Source organism: Coffea arabica, chromosome 7c (genome assembly GCF_036785885.1).
Source record: "Coffea arabica cultivar ET-39 chromosome 7c, Coffea Arabica ET-39 HiFi, whole genome shotgun sequence".
NCBI classification, from domain to species: domain Eukaryota; kingdom Viridiplantae; phylum Streptophyta; class Magnoliopsida; order Gentianales; family Rubiaceae; genus Coffea; species Coffea arabica.
This window is the reverse complement of record NC_092322.1, coordinates 4,666,152-4,686,761: the sequence shown is the minus strand read 5'-3', so window position 1 is coordinate 4,686,761 and position 20,610 is coordinate 4,666,152. Positions and strand designations below refer to the sequence as shown.

Genomic DNA, 20,610 nt, shown 5'->3' with positions numbered 1-20,610 from the left:
GTATGCATTTCAGAGGAGAACTCAACTACATCTAATCTAATCTAATATATATATATATATATATATATATATATATATAAATTTGGCGGACAAAATTTCACCTTTCGAAGAACATTATAATTAGGACTACATTTTTTCAGGCTTGGTAGAGAAAGCGTAGCGGTTTAGAAATTGAGGTCATCTTTTCCTCAAAAAAAAAAAAAAAATTTTTTTTTTTTGGCGTCATCTTGTCCCACCGCCATGCGTTATCCTTGCCACTTATCCTAGGACTTTCTTAAGGAGCCATGGGGTTGATGAGATAATCACCCGACTCTGAACTGATGATGATGATGATGATGATGATGCTGTGGGCGAAGGATTCAGATCTTTTGCTTGTATCGCTTGCTAGTTATAGACGGTAGTAGCATATCAGTCTCTCGCTACAGACCTGTTTGGAACTGGAACTGGAACTGGCCCGCTGACTTCGGACTTTCAGAGAGTACGCTCCGAATCGTAGGAGGGAGCACAAAATTTGGCGTGCGGAGTCCTAATCTTATGATTGGAAAGCCAAACATCCAAACAGGACCTCCACATTATTCCGGTGACAGCAAAATTCAGACACTACTCTCGCGAGTCTATCACTCGCTGCTCTCCTCTCACTAGTCACTGCTACTACTACCACACTACTTAAATAATCCCACGTGCCTTTTGACTCTCTTATGACTACTCCAACAAAAGAAGCTTCGAAAACAAAAGCCAACTCCAAAGCCCTAATTGTCATCCCTTTTACTTCTCTCTCTTCGGACAACCAACGAGCCCACCTCGATCAACAATCACTGAACTTTCCCCATACTCCATTGTCAAGAATTCAGACTCGGAACAATTCAATTTAGTACTTCACTTAATCAGGTTTGTTCTTCTTTTCCTTTTCCTGTTTAATTTGCATTGCTTACATTCTTTTTTTTTTCTCCTTTTCCAGTTGTGTTTGGGGTTTGCTGCTCAATCAGCTTTCTGGGTTTTCATTCTCGGTCAATTTAGAAGCTTAGATATCTTGATTTTCAATTTCGTTTAGATAAAGTTCACTTCTTGGCATTGATATCGAGCTCTTGACTTTATTTAAGACATTGGATTTGATACTTTTGTTTTTCTCAAAAAAAAAAAAAAAAAAAATCGGACGGTGCTTTTGCTTGATTATTAGTAAGTGATTGCAATAATTCTTTTGCTAATTAGTGGTGGAAGTTTACTTTTCTGCACGATATTTACTGGGATTTGCTCATTTTGACAGACATGCAATAATTCAGCCGTATCAGGAAAGTGAAATTGGGAGTGCTCACGGAGATTGACTTTCCTATGGAATGACAATGGCTAGGGTTTTGGTTGAGAATTTAAATTAGGAATTGTTTGGTGGTTATGCGGTTTCATGTGATTGCTTGATTGTTATCGTTTTTGTGGTGACAATGAATTCGGGTGTCAGAATGCCGGGACCTCGGCACTGCCCCCGGATCAGTACATTTGAGCTAAAGCTTCAGATTGAGAGGAAGATTGGTCGACAGAGAGCTGAGATGTATTTTGATCTGTTGACTAGATATTTAAGTAGTAAGCTCAGCAAATCAGAGTTTGATAGCCTCTGTGTTGGTTTGGTTGGGCGAGAAAATATCTCCCTTCATAACAAGTTCATTCAAGCAATCATTAGAAATGCATGCGTCTCTAAGACTCCCCCAGAGAAGTACAGCAAAATGGAAGGTTTGCTGAATGGCAAAGTGCCAAATGGATACCAAATTAGTAGCCTTCAGTCAATTTGTCGGGATGCGTTTACTCAGTCTCCTAGGAAGGGCAGAACGCCAAGTTTTCGTGATCGCAAGTTCAAGGACCGTCCAAGCCCTCTTGGTCCTCATGGGAAGTCCCATAATCTTGCATGTGAAGATTCAGTACCCAAGGTTCAGGAACAGCAAAGTGCTACTGAACTACTGTCCTTAGGTAGCAGGCCTCCTCTCGAAGTAAACTCTGTGGAAGATGGAGAAGAGGTTGAGCAGGCTGCTGGAAGCCCAGGCATATACAGTAGAAGTCCAGTTACAGCTCCTCTTGGAATCTCATTGAATAATAAAAGAACAAGGAAACTGTTCGGTCACGGTTCAACCTCTTTCCTTCGCACTGAAACCTGTTATTTTACTGGCGAGCTACCTGATATGAATTGTTTGAAGAAGAGGTTGGAACAGAAGTTAGAGTTCGATGGTTTGAACGTCTCCTCAGATTGTGTTAACTTGATGAATAATGGACTAGATGCATATTTGAAGAGGCTAATAAGACCATGTCTGAGTTTGGCTGCTTCAAGGTCAGAGCAGAAGCACCATAGCCAAGTTCATCATCAGGGAATATCTGTTCCAAATGGGATGATGCCCATGACATATGCACAAAGGGCAAACAATTCCTTTTCTGTGTCAATGTTGGATTTTAGGGCTGCAGTGGAGTTGTATCCCACATTGCTTGGAGAAGATTGGCCCATACAACTTGAGAGGTTTCCCTTGCGTGCCCCTGAAGACTCCATGGATCAATGGAAAAGGATTTTCTAATTGTCGACTTCTCGGTCCATCTCGAAGTAAAAGTTTGTTTTGTGATGCTAGAATCCATTCTAACAGTGATGACTCTGTATACATAAGCAATGCTGATATCTTCATGGTTTAGAGTTGCTGAAATTTTTGAATCAGGTGTTTAGGTTGTATATACATCTCAGAGCTGATTATTTCCGAAGTGGGATCCCTTACCTCATAAAGTATAAGGACATTGATACTTGTATAATTTCAGCCATTAAAAATGTTTCATTGGCTACTGAACTAATATCAATAGCTTGTTCATGATGTTAACCTTTTAGCTGTCAATAAAGTTTATTATTGTGGAATGTTCCGATTTTATTTTCCTGTTTCTTTTCTTTATCTTGTAGCTCCTTAAACACAAATATATCTTTTGCCATTAGGCTTTAATTGTTTGCATGCGAGTCACATGTTTTGATGTCCTGAAAAGTTTTCTTTAATTTGATTCTCCATGTGATCTTTGCTTCAAAGCTCTAGTTTATGTTGCCTTTTTGTGCTTATCTGGTTTCCATGTTTTTGTTGTTGTTTCGTGCCTGTGTGCTTTTGTTTTGTTTTGTTTTTGTACATGTGTTGCCTTGTTCAGGCATATTTTGATACCATAAAACTGCTTGAGCACTGGAGCTTTGTTGATTGATAGCTCAAATGAGAAGAAGAACATCAAGTCAAGCCCTGCCGTACAACTTGACAGTCTTTCTTCTGCAATTGTGTTATAGAGAATCATCCAATTCTTGCAAAGCCATATTACAAGGAAAGCAGATCAAAGGGTATGATTTGTTCACGATATAATTTGAACTGACTGACTTGATGAGAAAGCTTTTGACTGGTTTTCAGGGTGTGCTTTTGTGTCTGCTAATCGGAATAAAGACATCTGCCACTGGCTGGCCCACAGTTTAGTATCCAGGTCCGAAGTGAAACCTTTCAAGTTTTTAAAGTTTGTGTCCTTACAAATTTATGGATGTTGAATGTTAGATGCAGCAAATGCTTTGGGAAGCTCTATAGCTGCTGCATTTAAAGGTTAGCATCTTCCCTGGTTACAGTTAGTTGTTTGCATATCAATTAATTACTCTGTCATAATATGTATAATGAAGCAGAGAAGAGGTTCTGGTCAATGTGCTTTTGCTGTTATTCCATGTTTTTCTCACTTATTTACCAGTGCTGTGAATCTTTTTGAACGTAATAATAAATGTTTTGCTCATCTAATAAGAATTTTCTGTTATAAGCTTCAATTAGGTTGGCTCGTTGCTTTACTGAGTCTTTACCAATCAATCTTTTATGTTGGACTCAGGTTATGGCAGTTTTGGCACCTTTTTTTAACATGATCTTCTCTACAGAGCATGTAGTAGCTAGATGATGTTCAGTAGCAAAATGTATTTTCCATAAACTAGCTTCTAAAATTTTATATTTTCATGTATTTAGTTTTATAAATTCAAAGTTCTAGGGAACTGCTATGAGAAGGTGACCAAAAAGTTTTAGTGCTTGTCTTTCTGATCTTAGGTTTCGTCGTCTGAACAGTTCAAATTTCTTTATTGGAGGTAAGAAGTAGGTTTGGTGTCAGATAAGACTGTTAAAGATGTTCCTTTAGGTGCTATGAAAACAGAAGCGCGATGTATAAGCAGTGTCTGTTGGGTAGAAACTGTAGATGCAGTAAGGCTGGGGTTGATCTACTCTGAACAGATTGTAGTAGTTTAAGAAATAAACAGTAATGGAAATGATAAAAATGTTTCTCTCAGTTTCCTATGTTTCTTTAGGTGCTCTTTCCAGATAAAGAATACCTTGCAAGTTATCAGAATGTGACGTAAAGGTACATAAAATGAACTTTTACCGCTGGCGTACTAATCTAATAGGCATCTTCTACTCACAGTCAAGGAGATGCTTTCCATGCTAATCTGGAAAGAACGTAGAAGGTTCATAAACATGTAGATATACATTTTCGTTTCCTTGATTAGTATTATGTGGATTGAGTTATCCAGGTGAACTCCCTCTCTGAACTACTGAATCCCAAAATATTAAATAGATACATGTGCAAAACTTTGCATGGGTACTATAATGCTGCCTATGGTTATTATGCATGTATAGCACAGATAGTTGGAGTGATCATTTTTTTGCATGTCATATTAAATGCATGCATCAGTTTTGCATGCCTTACAAAATTGTTGAAGCAGACATGTACGCAGGGTTTGGAATATGAAGAATCTTTGCATTCAGTTGGGATAGTTTTTTTAAGCACAGAATCTTTGCATTTAGTGGATAATTTGTGTTGTTAAGAACAGAAGTTATCCAATAATTAAGGTTTCAACATGTTTTTTAGGGATATCTTTAAGACGGTGGAATGGGCATGCCATAACAGCTTTGACATTTTCATGACCATAGCTTCAAGGATAATGCAATAACTATGCATGTGAATGGACATATCTTCAAGGGTGTGATCAATCTCTTTCCGTATTGTTTGGTTATATTATCTCTAAAAAATGATTTGACCAGGTATTAGTAAGGCATAATAAATGGTTTCCTTTATGCGATATGATTGGCATTTCTTGGAGTTTTTCTGAAATTCTACCTAACTGTTAATTACCATCTCCTCCGCTTGATATGTGGGTCGGACTTGTTATAGACTAAGTTTTCCAGCAAAAGTTAAGGTTCACTTGTTAAATGTATAATGTCCAACTGAAGGATAGAAACAAGATAATTAATACGTATTATGTATATGAGCAAATTTGGCTTTTCAATTAGCTCCATTACCTCTGTTACTTTGTCATATTACTTGTTGTGATTTCTTAAGACGGTAAGATAATCAAAATCTCATTGATGTTTCTGTAACTGGTTGCAATCAATTTTGAAGGATAATAATATCTTTTACATCTTTCGTTTTACAAGTGTATACTCCCTGTGTGCCTAGTTCTTTGTTTTCCTCCTCCTCTAACCTAACATGAGAATACAGGTTCTGCCAATCCTAGCGTAGGATGAAATAGTGATAGCTGTGGGAAGCAATCTTTCTATTAATGTCCTATTTGGTTTGCAGAATCTTTTTATCCGAACGCAGATATACGGTGTCGTGCCAAAGATTTTAACTTTTCCATTTTTACTGTCTGCAATGGCTACAGGGTAATCATTCTGAATATGATGCAGCGGCCATTCCATACATCTGTTCTGCCTTGTAAACATTAACTGTAAAAAGATATTTTCTTGTCATCTGATGTATGCATACTTGAGTTAAAAATTCACGAACATTTTATGTTCCTACGGCGTGTACTTTTCCTTTGGGTTAGGCTGGTCTGCTGGAGCAGTTGTTCTCCCCTTTCACGGCTGCGGGGAAACAAGGAGGGTGAATACAATTCCCTTGTTTAGAAACTCATAAAAAGAGATGGGGGTCAGTGGTTGAATTCTACACGGGAGTTGCCCAAAGCTTAACAAGGTGAACCAAAGATTGCTATGATTTCTTGACAGCAGCAGTCTACCTACCCCCAATCGGCACTGCACTCTTGTTAGCAAATTCCTTGAACTAGAGCCCAGAGACGATAAGATTCTGATGGGTTTGGAATTGTCGTCAGCCAAACGTACGATTTCAGCCTCATTGACCAATCCGGGTATCATATATCAATCCTTAGCTGGAGGCTGGACCCTCCAGAAGCTTTGTGCGCATAAGATTACAACTGAACTGCTGGTCCATGCTGGAAATTATTCACAAATGATCAAAACACGTGAAGAAGACGTTCTAACAGAGTTGAGTCGTTTGTTATAAATGCAATGGATATGCATGGATGATGGTGGCATTTTGTCCCAAAGGCTGGCATAATTGCATTAGCCCCACTTTTAATCATAGTATAAATCTTAGATTGACCTTTTTTGTCAGCTTTTTCTCAAGTTGTGAGCCACAGTATCCTTTCTAGTCTTATCTTCAATGATTTTTTTTTTTCCCATAAACATTCATGAGCATATCTTCGGCAAAGAAGTGTAGAAGCTAGCCAAGAGTTTTCTCCTTCAATCCAGTGTGATTGCCCTTCTATTCAATTAATTGACATTTGCTGAATTATCACAAGCTCTAGTAGTACTACTCTATTTACTTGACCATCATGCAATATATATATATATACATATATATATGCAGATTCTTTACATTACAAACAAAAAAAAGTAAACAACCAGACTCTGCACGCATCTTAGCTCTCGGAAAAGTCAAGACAGCTAAGAGGAAGCACGCCCATGGCATCCACACGATTCTTAATCGTAAAACAAATACAGTAGAAGAACGTATGCAATTAAAATTTGAAGCTGACACTGGACGGGTTTGCCAGCTTTTTAGTAAGACGTGACATGCAACCTAAACAATTTGCATTTAAAGAGATCTTAAAAAGCTAACATGCAAGTTCTACCGACCTAATCATCCATTGACCTGAAACATTGCGCTGCACCATTAATTAAATCAAGAAATTAATGAGGAATCCGACTTTTTTTTTTCTTTTTTTACCACTAATAGGGAACTTTGAAACTCTTCTGGTTAGATTTCATCCAAATTTCTCAATGTGTGTGTGTATGTATATATATATATATATATATATATATATATATATATATATGGAAAAGCAACAAAGAACTAGTTGAGACAATTATATATATATGGAAAAGCAGCAAAGAACTAGTTGATGCCAATTTCACCAGACATTCCATGCGGGAATAACTCGAAACAAAAAAAAAAGAGGAAGAAGAAGAAGAAGAAATTGTAACGCATGCTTCACTCTCAAAACAAATGCTGTGGCTCGAGAGCTATTTCAAGGACAAATTGCTTCTGGATTTGTTGAGGCTCATAGAGAACTACTTATTAATGGACTACGTTTTATATATTGCCGCATGGCATGGATCAACAACAACCCATCAAAAGTCTTTCTAGATGCAGGCATCAGAGTGTAACTCATGGAGGTGGGGACTTGATTTTCTTTTACTTGTATTGGATAGCCAATAATTGCCAAAGCGTCTTTGCTTTGGAATGATCAAAGTCTATTACAAACAAACAAACATTTATGATTGGTACAAATAAAGAAACAACTTTACAGCAATTTCCTTTCTTGCCACGCAATTTTTCTCTGTTTCCTGATAGGCCAGAGAATGTGATCAGCATCTCTTATTGGATCACACAAAGATCACAACCAGAGCCTGGACAATATTATTGTGAACCAGTCGACTGGAGTACTAATTAATTACTGGATTGAATTGAACCACTATCTCACAATTAAGCAAAGCATGTGCCATCCCATTAATTATATATTTGTTTTTCAATCAATTGAATGCACCGCAGTCTCGGCGAATGTTCCCATTCCTTCCGGTCTTAACTCCGACCCGGCCGAGTTTGGTCATGGCAGCAACAAAAGCGTTTTGGAAAGCTTGGGGATTGGATGCCCAGGCATTGACGGTGGGTTTAGACCTGGAATCGGTGAAGAGGACCTGGTCGGAGGTGAAGAGCCCCTTTCCCGTCACCAGGTTCTGGAAGTAGACGTTGTCAAAAGTCCTTGGGGTGGTGGGGTCCATGTTGATGGCTATCGTGGGGTCCACGACCCTGGGGCACATCGCCTGCAGTTGGCTTGCGTATGCTCTGTTGAGAGTCGGGTCGATTGGATTCTGAGGGCTGAAATTGTATATCCGGTTTGCAAACCGGTTACAGTGTGAGAAACCCACCGTGTGGGCACCTGCGCAGAATTTATCATGTGACGAATAACGAATGCTTCATCAGATTAATATAATTACTATTTACTACTGCTACTAATCAGTAACCCCTGCTCTGGTTCATGAATGCATGCATGTTTAACGAACAATTTGTGAAAGTGCAATATTGTAATGCCACGTGGCGGGTGTTGTTAGTTACCTGAGAGAGCAATCATGTCCGTCTGGCTTAGCCCATGGGCTGCGAATATTGCATTGAGCTGGTTCAAATTGAAGCTTGGCTGGGGCAGTTTTCCATTGACGCTTGAGGCAGTTGAGCTCAGGCCATCCAGTCTTCCCAATTCAACGGCATATGAAGGTCCGCCGGCCTACACGGATGAGATTAGAAAGAAAAATATTATTGGATTTTAAGGTCAAGTAGCTAGGCATGCATGAGGACGAGGGAAGATGAACTTACCAGCGCAATAACGTCTCGGGCGGCCATGGCAAGAATGTCAGCGCACGACACCTTGTTCCTGCAACTCGCCACTGCATCAACGGCTGCTTTGGCTTTGATAACTGTATCGAATCCATCTCCGGCCAGTGACAGGTTATCAGGGTGATCTTTTTCTGCCTTGTTGTTTGGGGTCGATGCTATTATGACAGAAGCATCGCAACCCTTTTTGTTTCCAATTAACCCAAGACAGAACCAGTCATTCCAATGTGTATTCAAGAAAAAAAAAAATATATATATATATAAACACACACACACACGCAAAATTAAGAGAGAAGAGCTCCGTGTCTTTTGCAAAATGGAATGAGTTAATTAATACTTACATTGACAAAACAATCGTGGAAGAAGAGACGGAGGGTGCCGGGGACTGTAACGAAGGTCTGCTGGAATTTTTGGGTGACGGCATTCCTGACAATGCTTTCAACATTGGGGCAGATATTGGCGTAATAGTTGCGCTTGAGCTGCGCTGACACTAAGTCAGGGGACAAACAAGCAACGAGAGAAAGTGAAAAGACAGTTATAACAACATTACTGAGCCGATGACGATCCATCATCTCTTCCAAATCCAAAGCAGGCTTAAAAAAAAAAAAAGGAAGATGATGACCGCCTGCAGAACGAGAGAGAGAGAGAGAGAGCGAGAGGGGTTTATAATTAGCTAGGGTCGGTCCGGGTATGGTTGGTTTGTAGAATGTTCAAATGAGAGGAATATATATAAGTAAAAAGTTGGTTGGTTTAGAGTCTTTCTTATTATGAGGAAGAAAGTTCATTAAACTATCAGAGAGAAATTGGTGATTTTGAAAATGACATTTTGATGTTGGCCAAAGGTTACGTCTATGGCCGCCTTTGCCTTTTTCTTCTTTTGCATTTTGCCCCTCAATAACTACTCTCCCAGCCCCAGTCGCCTAGTCTCATCGGACTTTTCAAGTTAGGCATTTATTTCCACTTCCAATGCCCGCAGCCTGGTCCAAGAAACAGAAGCAATCAAAGCATTTTTTCTGAAATAAATGAAGATGGGGTATAAAGCTTGTGAGATTCAACATCCTGTCGCCATTTCTTGCTGTTGGCACAGAGATGCCAAATTCAATGTTAAAACAAATTCAAACAAGAAGTTATGTTCCTTCAATTTGGTTACTTGACATCGAGTAATTGTTCAACAACTCATGCATGTTTTAGATTTATTCAGTGACCCCTGAACACCAGTAAAAGCTAGAGATATACGTAATAGTTACACTGCAAAGTGAGCATTAGATACAGGGCTAGTCAAACGGAGCCTCGCGGAGGTATCTACAGGCTTACTTTTGCGCCCCTTTTGAGAAAATGAACAACAAGACCGCCAGGAAAGAGAGAGGGGGAGAAGAAAAACCTGGCAAATGGATGATCACCCAAGGAGGGTATGTCAAAATCGTGTTGCGGAACACATTTCCATTTGACCATTTGCCTTGGTACAGCCTGGAGCAAATACCTGGATTTTGAACCAAAGCACGATCTGGGCTGTGATTGGCAAACAATTTGTTTTATACGCAAAAAAAAACCCCTCTCTTAAGATTCGATTCATAGAAAAATTGGTCATAAATAAAAGCAAAGCTACGCAAAAGCGAACCTCGGGTTTGACTCGTACAGCCAACTTGTGTTGGTTTGGTTTATCTTTCTTTCCCCTGAATTGAATTAGCTGGCACTCAGATGCAAAATAATATAGTAGTAATATGATGTTGGTCATAACGGACGGAGAAAATATTTTAGTAATTAAAGCCCACATGAACGTGAATCTCTCTGAAACAATTAAAACATGCTTTCTAAGCTTGTTTAGTGAATCAATTAAAGGAAGGCAACTTCACCTAACACCGATCTTGACGGTGTTTATTCGAATAGACATTCCTTGATCGAGGTACTACAATTAAGCCATAATTGTAGATCTGAGTAAATCGGATTGACTAGAGAATCATATTGTCAATACTTGTACGCAACCTGGATAAATTACAAATTACTCTCTGTTTGTTAGTTCCGTGTTCATTGTCAATTTTACAACCGCGAAATCAAGAAAAAAAAAATCGCTAGATCTGTATGCTTTTTGATGTTTGTTAAGGAGGACAGATCTGCTTACTTGCAGGCAATGGAACCAATAAATGTTTGGAAAATCCAATCTCGGATATGATCTTCACACTTACAATATTGGATTGGTTTTTTTTGGTTAAGAGTAGTTTTCCTGCAGTATGTACGCTTAATTTATAATATTGGATTGAATAGAGTAGTTTTCTTACATGACCACAGCCTACGTAAGTTTAAAAACTTGGAATGCTACTAACCCAAGAAGAAGAAAAAAAGGAATAAAGTGGCAAGCACGTACATTACTAGATGAAGTCGAAAGAAAGTATAGATGCCAATATGGAAAAGAAACACATAAACACTAATATAATAAATACAGGTATTAATACATTGAAATATAAAACACAACAAATTTTTTGACACATACTTGCGTTCTGCATTAGATCTCCTCTGTCTACCTTCACAGCACTCCCGACCTTATTTCCGTCTTTTTTTTATCGAGTGCTTTATTGAATTGAGGTTTATAAATGGAGTTAAAAAATATATATATATATATATATATTGCTACTAGCTGTCGATTCCATTTCCGTGGCTTGATTGCATCCTGCACTCATACCCAGACGAATAAAATGCATGTGAATTGGCGTACACGAGCGCTTCTGACCCAGCTTTATAGATTGGGTTTCTATCTCTGGGCTTCCTTTGTGGATCCAATCATTCGACACTCGGGCGGGCGCATGGGATGAATTTGTTGTTGCCCAATACTGTAGGGATCCAAGCTGTTGCTGTTTCTGGTCGGGATCGGGAGTGGAAGTTCTAATACGTGTCTAACCGAACCCTCTACATGCCTGGGTTTTCCCAACGAGATGCCCGCTGGGTTTTATTTTTAGCCATCTGAGGTAAAACAAGCATGCACAATAAATAAACATAAGGTGGAAGCTAAAATCCAATCCTGTAATTGAAAAAAAAGGCCTTTATTAGGCACAACAAAGTCGCTTCCTGAAACAGCAGCATGCCTGGGCGGCAAGTTTAAAATGTATCGTTGATGGGATAAGGTTGAAATTGGAAATACACATTAAAAATTTGGAACATCAATTCCTCGGGATCCCATGGGCCGAGTGAGATTGAAAATGCAGCATATTTATTTCGAAGGAGGGAAATTCATTATATGCACATGCTCTAGCAATTAAAATCTTAATCTTCAATTAGGAGTCACATTTCTGCCAGATAGACGTGATGTCATTAGGCGCCCGGCGATGGACTGTAATGACCACTACGTATCATCATATGCTAACAGCCTTGTCCTACAACGAAAACGAAATCAAAGCTATTAATTGACAATGAGATTTCAAACTTTTAATTATCGATTTTTTTCCACCCCCATTTTAATAGCAATTTTTTTTTTTTTATAACGGCACGTTTAATATAATCTAACATACTCCTATTCTAGTCTTTTGGGGATTGAACCAAGTGAATTGAGAGAATCGATGGGGGCTAAATCACTATAAAAAAAAAATGACAACTTCGATTGGAGAATAGCTAATCGGGTATGTTTTATACAGATCGATTCATGAATAATCTTATAAGTTGTTCAATGACCCTATAGAACTTTACTTGAATAGGTTTTTGGGAGGTTTCGGGGGGGATGGAGGTGTACAGTGCCTCCCTCCTGTCGCACAATAATTGATTTCGAATATAGGCTTTGTTTTTATTTCTGTAGGGATGGAATAATGCTGAGGCGGACGAGGGGCAGAGGAGCTTGCGTGTAATTGCGGTGGTTTCAACTTTCATTCACGATGCAATACCCAAATGGGAATCTGGATTCAGGTCCATTATCGATAAGGATGTTTGTTGGTACGTGGAACCCAGCTCCGCTAGATTTTTCTCATTCAGTTTCAGATTGGGAACCAATTCCTTCGAGACACACTATTACTAAATTGTACGTACTGTAGTGAAAAGTGGCAGGTGCAGTGGCAGTGGCAGCAGCATCACGCGAATTATTCAACGACGCCCCTCAAATGATGCTAAGACTGCGCATAAAAAGCCCGACTTGCTTTGCCCTGAAGCAGTCCCAAACCCCACCTATAATTACCACCGACCCCAATCTCCATGGTTTCACAGGAATCCATTGTCCAGGCAACTCGTTTGACGTCCAGCAATTCCAAAAGCTCTTCTATTCTCCAACACTTGACCAGCTGTGGCGTGTTAATTGTCTGATACGGCAATTAAGAATTTAAGGACTGCTGCTTGCTTATTTGTTAATTAAGCAGCTGGTTTTTCTTCTTTCTTTTCTTGAGTTGGATAAATTACTAGCAAGCCGCTACCTAAACCAAATATGACAGCTTATCCCGTTAATAATTGAGAGTCATTAGCCGGCAACTTCGACATCTAACATGGCCGTCAATGAGAAAAAATCAAATCCGTGTTGCAAGGAAATAACCTATATATTTGCAATTAGACTTCAAAAACAAGCAAGCCATGTTCCAATTTTGGCAGATGAAAACCGAATGTGTATGAAGGTTTTTTATTCTAGGTTCACAGCTATGCTTTACGCGAAGATCCTCTCAACAGTTTCGGAAGAATATATGGTGTCCATTCCATTTCCTTCTCTAGAAGTTATCTTCCCTCGCCTGTCAAAGACTCAAATCTTGATTTTGTCGCTTGTCGATTTTTCCAGGCCAATTTTTCTGCTGGTTTCCTTTTTCTTAAAAAATTTTTTTTTTGTTGCTTTTGTAGTGTAGGAATAATTTTTTTCACTGCAAAAGACATGATGCTTTTATAGATGTGCCACTGGCGTTTGTACCTGTCTGAAGCGACCGTCTTGCAACTAAAGATGTCCCGGCAGTGAACTCGGACGAGTCGAGAGAAGAAGGAAGGAAGGAAGGAAGGAAGGAAGGGGAAGGAAAAAAAAAAAAGGAAGCCTGGAGAGAATAACAACGACATGCTGCGTGCACCTGCATAATTGACAATTGACTCGATCGTAGCATCAAAATCAGACGCAGCTTGTTATCGGAAACACAACCCCTGAGTCATGCCAAGTACCACCTACACCTACACCTACACCTACAGAAGCATGCATTTGTTTGCCCTTTTCTTGTTAAGACAAAACAATTACTTGTACCATATCCATTAATAGCGTTAAAAAAAAAACTGGTACAGAAGCAGATTCGAGATTCCATTCCACCTTATGAAATCATTAACGTCATTATCCAAGGATTTAATTAACCATAATTAAGTTCAGTAAGTGGTTAGTCCCTGTCATTTGTTTCCTAGTAATGCCACTCGTGATCATGATGGTGCGTGTAAGAAGAAAGAATAATTGCTCACGGAAACACATACGGCTTGTTTTGTTGCAATGGAACACGAAGGCAACTAAGCTGTGACTTTTGACTTTTCACGCACAAATTTATGCTACCATAATTTGCAATAACAATAATGAATAGGAGTAGTACAATTAGTGGTGTGTGTGCTTAAGTTATCTGCTGATCCAAACGACATATTTATTTAATCATATATACTACTACTGATTAATGCGGGTTGGGTAGTGACTCATCTAATTAATCAATTTGAAATTTTGCTATCCCCACCCTTCTCTCTGCTGCCACTTTCAATAATATTTTTGTTTGTTTTACTATTACCACTGGATGGATAACAAAGTAGATAAGAAGGACGCACCGCACCGCACCGCACCGCACATCCAGCCAAGGGAAATTGTCAATTATTGGTGCCGCTCAATACTCATCATGCTCGCTCGTTCGTGAGAGATGGAGAGGTAGATATCATGCTATATTTGGCAGTACTTCCTTCAGAAAAAGAAAGAAAAAGGAAAAGAAAATTAAACAATTGGGTATTCAGCTCACAATTGGATCAGCTTGAACAACAACAATAATAATAATAAATATATTCTTGGTCCCGATACGAACAAAATAGTACTTACCATCATAACGCAACTAGACCTTATGTATTATATATTATATTTAAAACAAACAAAAAGATGCTACTACTACTTTGATAGGTTCACAGATGATGATGTTAATTACAGTACGTACTGTCATCCTGTCACAAAAAAGATAAGAATTACTACTACTATATTTTACGTAATTAAGAGTACAACTAGTGGCTGTCATTAGCAAAATAAAACAAAACATAGATATCATCAGTTTTCAGCCTTTGTTCTTCAATATTATTGTTTTGGGCTGCTGAGACAGATCGATCGAGTACGTTTCTCAAATCACATCATCTATTTTTATAGAATATATATATCCTACAAATAATACTACTATTCTTGGTCCCGATACATAAGTGAGCACCATGAACATTGAATTTTCTGATTTGTATATATCCTACAAATGATACCATCTTGGCTTGGGCTTCATAAGTTTTTTTTTTTTTTTTTTTTTTGTCACGTGTCATCATCTACATCTACACCTGCTCCTAATCCTAATTTAGGAGGGTGATCCAACAGGGTCACGGAAAATCCACGGAAATTAAATCACCATCGAATCACTCGTATGAATCTTAAGCAAAATCACATTAAGTGACACTTTTTTATGAGATCACCCCACATTAAAAGTGATGGCCAACTCCGCTAAAAGGGGTTGGTCCTCGGGTCTCATGAGTGAGCACCACGAATATTGAATTTTCTGATTAGTACGACCTTTCTTTCATTTTTCTGGCCAATAGCTCTGATAAGAATAATAATAAAGTAGAAAACTGGTTCACCTAGCTAGGTTTCGTCGTATCACTCCATACCCTCGATCTTCTTCTTTTTTGTTTTTTCAAAAAAAAAAAAAAAAGAGAATTATTTTTTCTTCTGAGATACAGATAAAAGATGGGACCAAAGCAACAGTGCGAGGGCGTGGCTCAGCCTTTTAGCAAACCCAAAAGGACCCACAAAGCCATATTGCTGCACCTCCTGGCACCGGCAACGCGTGCTAAAATGTCCCCTTCCTCCTCTCTTTCCTAGCCCAGCCTAGCCTAGGTTTTCAAATATTCTTTCAATCCCATCACTTCAGTTTGCAATTGTGCGGCCCCAGATTTTCAGACCCGCAATTTTAATTCACATACCACATTGAAATATCATGGATTAGGTAGCGCCCTCATCAGCGCAATTTTCATAATGTTCAATCAGCAATAGTGCTGAGTCTGTTACTGTCACAAAAGTTTCATTTCATCGGAGACAATTAATTAATGCGTCCCCTTGAGCCTTCTTTTTTTTTTTGCCACGCTGAAGAAAAGCACTGAATATGCGTTCTACACATTAATATAACAGATTAATTATTTTCGACGGTTTGTATAGCTGTGTGCATGCATGCATGCATGTAGATCAAGTTTATCCGTCTTTTACTATATATCTTGAATTATCTATTTCCAATCCTATCTCAGCTGTAGTGTACAACAGCAAAAGAACAGGAACATGACCGAGACAAACCAACGAGCAAAGGTCTATGATCCCATGGACTTCCAAAGCACGCACATTGCCGTCATAAGTTAAATATGTATGAGCCGTTAAGGTCGATTAATTAAGCCATAAGAAAGCCGATTTTAAAGAGTGCATCCACATGGCGTCTTTAATGGCCCATCACACCAGAAATGAATCTTCCAAACGAGTTGGCTGGCTCTGTCTCCGGCACCTCCAATAATATTCCACATCGCACTTACGTTAAACAACCAACCAACCAACCAACTGTTGCTAGAGCAGTAGTTGGCCACTAGTAAAATTCAAGTTTTTCCGAAGATTTCTTTCTTCAACCGTTTGTTTGCGTGTCCGTTTGAGCCGACGGTTGTCTAGTTTCCTTCGGATTCTTATTGGATCTCTTCAGATTCTCCTTTTCCTCCTAATATAGAGAGTAAGAATAGATTTTATATCCGGAAAACAATAAAACTTACATTAAACAACTTAATTAAAGACCTCATTTCTACTTATCTCCTTCATTACAGCACAATAACTGATCAAGTTTTAAGCTCATGCAGTTTTAATTAGTTTTACAGATTCCTTCACTCTCGTAAGTTGGAAATTTTGGGCTTTTCCAAGAAGTACCCGGTTAACGAACGTACGGTCAAGACGTACGTGTCGGCGGGCCAGGTAATGAAACAACTGTTACAACCACAGCATATAGAATTGTGAGCTCAGCATGTGATTTACCTTTGCAGGCTAAGCTGTGATTTTGAAGGTTGTCCCAAGGTACCGGTCTAAACTAAGCCCTTGCGATCAGCAACAACTGCACACATGGGATCGTATTATTAGTATTTAAATGGGTATTAAATATGGGCGCACTGCTGGACTTGTCTGGGGGCATCTCTTTCACAAAACTCGAATCACATTGGCTGAGGCACTGGGATTTGTTTGGCATGCCTCAAGCCCCAAGTGCAACAAACAACGCTTTGATTTCTGTGTGTAAGAGAGAATCTTAAATTCTTCCTCAATCATTTTTTTATTCTATCTTCTACAGTATGTATATACTTATAGAATGCTCGATGGAAGGTGTTGCTACATCAAACGAAGTTTGAAGCCTGAAGCCGTGTTGTCAGCAACAGCAACAGCAACAGCAACGCAACTCCCGTCTTTTCTTCAAGTTCCTTGCAAGATCTTCCTTGCTTTACAATCACCAAATTTTGATCTTCGTCTCTTCGGCTCATGACTCTACGAGACATATTAATTTCTAAGGTAAGAAGGTCACTTCCAAGCTTTCCCGAGTGCAAATGGTACTGGTTACTGTATGTGGTTTCTGGTTGACTTGATGATTAGCAAGAAGGAAAAGAATTCTTCATCTTTCTCGAATGTTAGCGTCCGTATTCACTAGGACGTGACAAAAAGGTAAATAAACCTGAAGCTACAAAAGTTCTGGCAATTCTAGCATGTAACTAGGAAATTGTGCAAGAGAACAAGAAATCTTATTGGCATGAAAAATGTGAGGTAGAAGTGGAAATCTTTTGTTTCAGTACACTTTTTAAGTACACATTGCATCAGCTATGGTACATGATCAGTGAAATTAAATCACACCAATAAAATTGGAATTTTAATCTAACCAAAAAAAATGCAGCTTCTTTTTCAGATAAATTTCTCGGTACAAAATGCGTCAAGGCACTTTCTCAATGCGAGTGATGACTGTACAATGTTACGAGTCTTGATATATGTATATACCATCATTAAGATGTCCCAGTCCCAGTCCCTGTGGCAGTCTGGCAGTGCTAACTGACTGTTGCAAAGAAGGAAAAAGCAATCAGTTTACACTGAGAAGATCTAGATTTATTCAGTCACCAAGATTGTGTTTCAAATTCGTATGAAATATGCTCTCTCTCTCTACTGATTCTATACGGAAACTTTTTATGAATCTTATGCCGTTTTCTGCACTTTTTTTCACAGGTCAAATTGTGAGAGGAATGCGTTTTAGCTAGACACGAGATCCAGTTCCAGTTTCAGCACAAGTGACCTTGTAGGGTTTCTCCACCAGTCAAAGATAGCCTAAAAAGGAGTATACAAGGTCATCTGATCATCTTGAATGGAGAAGCTTCTTAATCCGTACGATAAGGAATATATGAAGACGGCCATGTTGAAGCATGAGGAAACATTTAGAGAACAGGTCGGTTGACCATATATACTGACTAGTTTCCGTTGATTTTGAGTTTCCTTGGCTTTAAAAGGTTTCAGTTCCCGAGATTCATGGTTTTGGTTGTGCAGGTTTATGAACTACACCGTCTATATCAAATTCAAAAGCTGCTGATGAAGAAGATTGCAAGCAGCCAGAAACACGGCCAAGATTCAGATACACGGAATCTCAAGATTGTTAGTATATCAAATCAGACAAATGATCATCATGCAGATGTAGAGGAAAGGCCGCGACTGGGCCTTGATTTGGAACTTCCCGTTGGAGATTGCGTTCAGGGAATCGAACGGAATGGGACGGCAGGAATTGATGATGAAAGTGAGCTGGAGCTCACATTAGGCATTGGCCCGTCGAGTAACTGTAGAACGAGAAAATCTTTGGAGATGTCAATCCCTTCAGATTCTGCAGCGAGTTTTTCTTCTTCCTCCACAGGATCCAGCAATATAAAGAGGACGAATTCAGGTCTAACTAATCATCAGAGGACAAATGCAATTCGAGAAGAATTTATTGGAAGGAAATGGGGATTAGAGCTGCCCGGTTCCAATCCTAGTTTATTAGGTTCAAGGAAGAAAAGTTCTGACATTGAGGAGCAATTGAGACAAGACAGACATAGTAATCCTCCTTGGCTTTTGCAAGCTTTGAGTCTTAACACGAGTTGAAAAATCATCTAGAGTCGGTATGAAAAGATTTTAGACTGATTCTTATCGGCTGATTATGGTGATAGTTTGATAAAATTTCAACTCAGTTTTAAATCCTGCTTGTAGATTTAATTGTCCTTCCTCATCTGGAATAGTACTTCAGGTCTGTATGTAGCATGCTAATGCACGGCATCCTGTTCCTTTTCCAGTCAAGTCCACGCCTCATTAACATCGGCAGCCCAGCCGTAACTCACTGAGGTATAATTAAGCCTTGTTTGGTTTAACGGACAGGACGTCCTAAAGAAGTCCCCAAAAATATCTGTATGGGAATCGTAGGAGTCCACAACACACCATCGTCCCGTCCCACATGCGAAACCAATCCATGACATGAATAGTCCAATAGTTGCTGGGCGTGCCTAAATTTCTGCTGGTACCTGAAAAGACATTTGGTGTTTGAGGGGGTCGCGTCACTGGCAAATATGACACTGCCACATCATTTGTATTCTGCAGTGTCTATTTTTCAAGGAATCAGCTTTTCGCCCGATTGAACCCCCTCTTTTTCTCTTCTCATTCGGAGGGTTTTCCCTGCATTTCCCATCCTCTCCCCGCGTAAGTATTCTTTAGAACATCAAAAAGTTGGAATAGTGTAAATTTTGATCATACGACATTTGACTTTCCCACCCCACAGGCCACACAGCTTGCTGTACTTGATTAGGTTGTGCTCGATCGGCCTATTTTTTCCTGAAAGGACGCTCGGGCGTCCACATCAATTGGCTTTAGATTCCGACTTCAGCTATCCAAGGCCTCCCATAACACCAATTTCACGGGCACAAGGAATCTGGGGTAGTATTATTTTGGGACAAAGAACGGGAGGAGGACATCTGCATGAGTTGAATTGGATCACATATTTGGCTGCTGGGGGACTTTCAATGAAAAGTAGAGACAGATTTTCCGCAATATACTACTCAAAGAAGATATGAGGAATCTGATCTAAACGAACTTGCTTTTTGAGTTTTGACAAAAGAAATTTTGAGACACCGTTGGTGATTCAATACTTTCGTTTCTAGCTTGTATTCTATTTGATGTTCTTTGGTTCTCCAACTACCACATGGAAATTATATCCAACAATTTGTCTGCCACCAAATGAACATCAAGATTCCTAATTCCAATTAAATAAGGCTCCCAGCAATAATGTATATGATCGACTTCTCTCTCTCTCTCTCTCTTAAAGTTGAACTCATCCAATCTTTGAACCAGAAAGTTCAATGATGTAATTATCCTCCTATTTGAAGTTCTACAATAATTTGCCTCGGACGTGGACCAATGGACATGATGAGAACACTTGTAGCCTGTGTATCGTGCTCTATTTTTTGGTTTCAATTTAACCAGATACCCCACCGGTTCCAATAACCAGATGCTGAACTTTTAGGTCCCCAGAATCGCTTTCCTAGATTGAAGTCATTGAACTAATATGTCCGCTGACACGATACACCACTGGGTCGCCGGTGCCTATCATTCCAGACTAGAGAGCAACCATCTGCCGGCTGGATTCAAGTTCGGCAGAACAAATAAATTTGCATAATCTGAATCTGTTTTCTTGGAGCGTCGAA

The 20,610-nt window shown here is 39.2% G+C and overlaps 3 protein-coding genes across 11 annotated transcripts; 2 read left to right on the top strand and 1 right to left on the bottom strand.

Moving 5' to 3' along the window:
• The first annotated feature begins 717 nt into the window (after positions 1–717).
• LOC113698370 (uncharacterized) lies at positions 718–2,875 on the top strand. Its single transcript, XM_027218165.2, has 2 exons — positions 718–888; positions 1,265–2,875. Exon 2 carries the CDS (start codon positions 1,437–1,439, stop codon positions 2,547–2,549), a length of 1,113 nt encoding a protein of 370 aa, XP_027073966.1. The 5' UTR covers positions 718–888; positions 1,265–1,436; the 3' UTR covers positions 2,550–2,875.
• A 4,607-nt stretch (positions 2,876–7,482) lies between these two features.
• On the bottom strand, positions 7,483–9,409 carry LOC113697863 (peroxidase 51-like). Its single transcript, XM_027217457.2, has 4 exons — positions 9,036–9,409; positions 8,677–8,877; positions 8,422–8,587; positions 7,483–8,245 (listed from the first exon to the last, which is right to left on the bottom strand). Exons 1-4 carry the CDS (start codon positions 9,264–9,266, stop codon positions 7,839–7,841), a joined length of 1,005 nt encoding a protein of 334 aa, XP_027073258.1. The 5' UTR covers positions 9,267–9,409; the 3' UTR covers positions 7,483–7,838.
• Positions 9,410–16,756: 7,347 nt separating this feature from the next.
• On the top strand, positions 16,757–20,198 carry LOC113699226 (uncharacterized). 9 transcript variants are annotated; one of them, XR_011817681.1, is made up of 5 exons: positions 16,757–16,840; positions 16,909–17,422; positions 18,122–18,338; positions 18,437–19,609; positions 19,689–20,198. XR_011817681.1 is itself a non-coding variant. In XM_027219431.2 (5 exons), the coding sequence occupies exons 4-5, from the start codon at positions 18,258–18,260 to the stop codon at positions 19,019–19,021; spliced, it is 666 nt and encodes a 221-aa protein (XP_027075232.1). In that variant the 5' UTR covers positions 16,757–16,840; positions 16,909–17,148; positions 17,240–17,422; positions 18,122–18,257; the 3' UTR covers positions 19,022–20,198. The 9 variants fall into 9 exon arrangements, 8 of the variants coding, with proteins under 8 accessions (XP_027075232.1, XP_027075230.1, XP_027075231.1 ...); XM_027219431.2 differs by having other exon boundaries at positions 16,909–17,148; positions 17,240–17,422; positions 18,437–20,198; XM_027219429.2 differs by having other exon boundaries at positions 16,909–17,152; positions 17,240–17,422; positions 18,437–20,198.
• Positions 20,199–20,610: the final 412 nt, after the last annotated feature.

Bases quoted from the DNA above. Each gene is read 5' to 3' on its own strand.
- LOC113698370 (XM_027218165.2), top strand. From the start codon at position 1,437: ATGAATTCGGGTGTCAGAATGCCGGGACCTCGGCACTGCCCCCGGATC.
- LOC113699226 (XM_027219431.2), top strand. From the start codon at position 18,258: ATGGAGAAGCTTCTTAATCCGTACGATAAGGAATATATGAAGACGGCC. The intron at 18,339-18,436 runs GTCGGTTGACCA...TTGGTTGTGCAG, and splicing joins AGGAAACATTTAGAGAACAG to GTTTATGAACTACACCGTCT.
- LOC113697863 (XM_027217457.2), bottom strand. From the start codon at position 9,266: ATGATGGATCGTCATCGGCTCAGTAATGTTGTTATAACTGTCTTTTCA. The intron at 8,878-9,035 runs GTAAGTATTAAT...GGAAACAAAAAG, and splicing joins TCCACGATTGTTTTGTCAAT to GGTTGCGATGCTTCTGTCAT. The intron at 8,588-8,676 runs GTAAGTTCATCT...TCATCCGTGTAG, and splicing joins CCCGAGACGTTATTGCGCTG to GCCGGCGGACCTTCATATGC.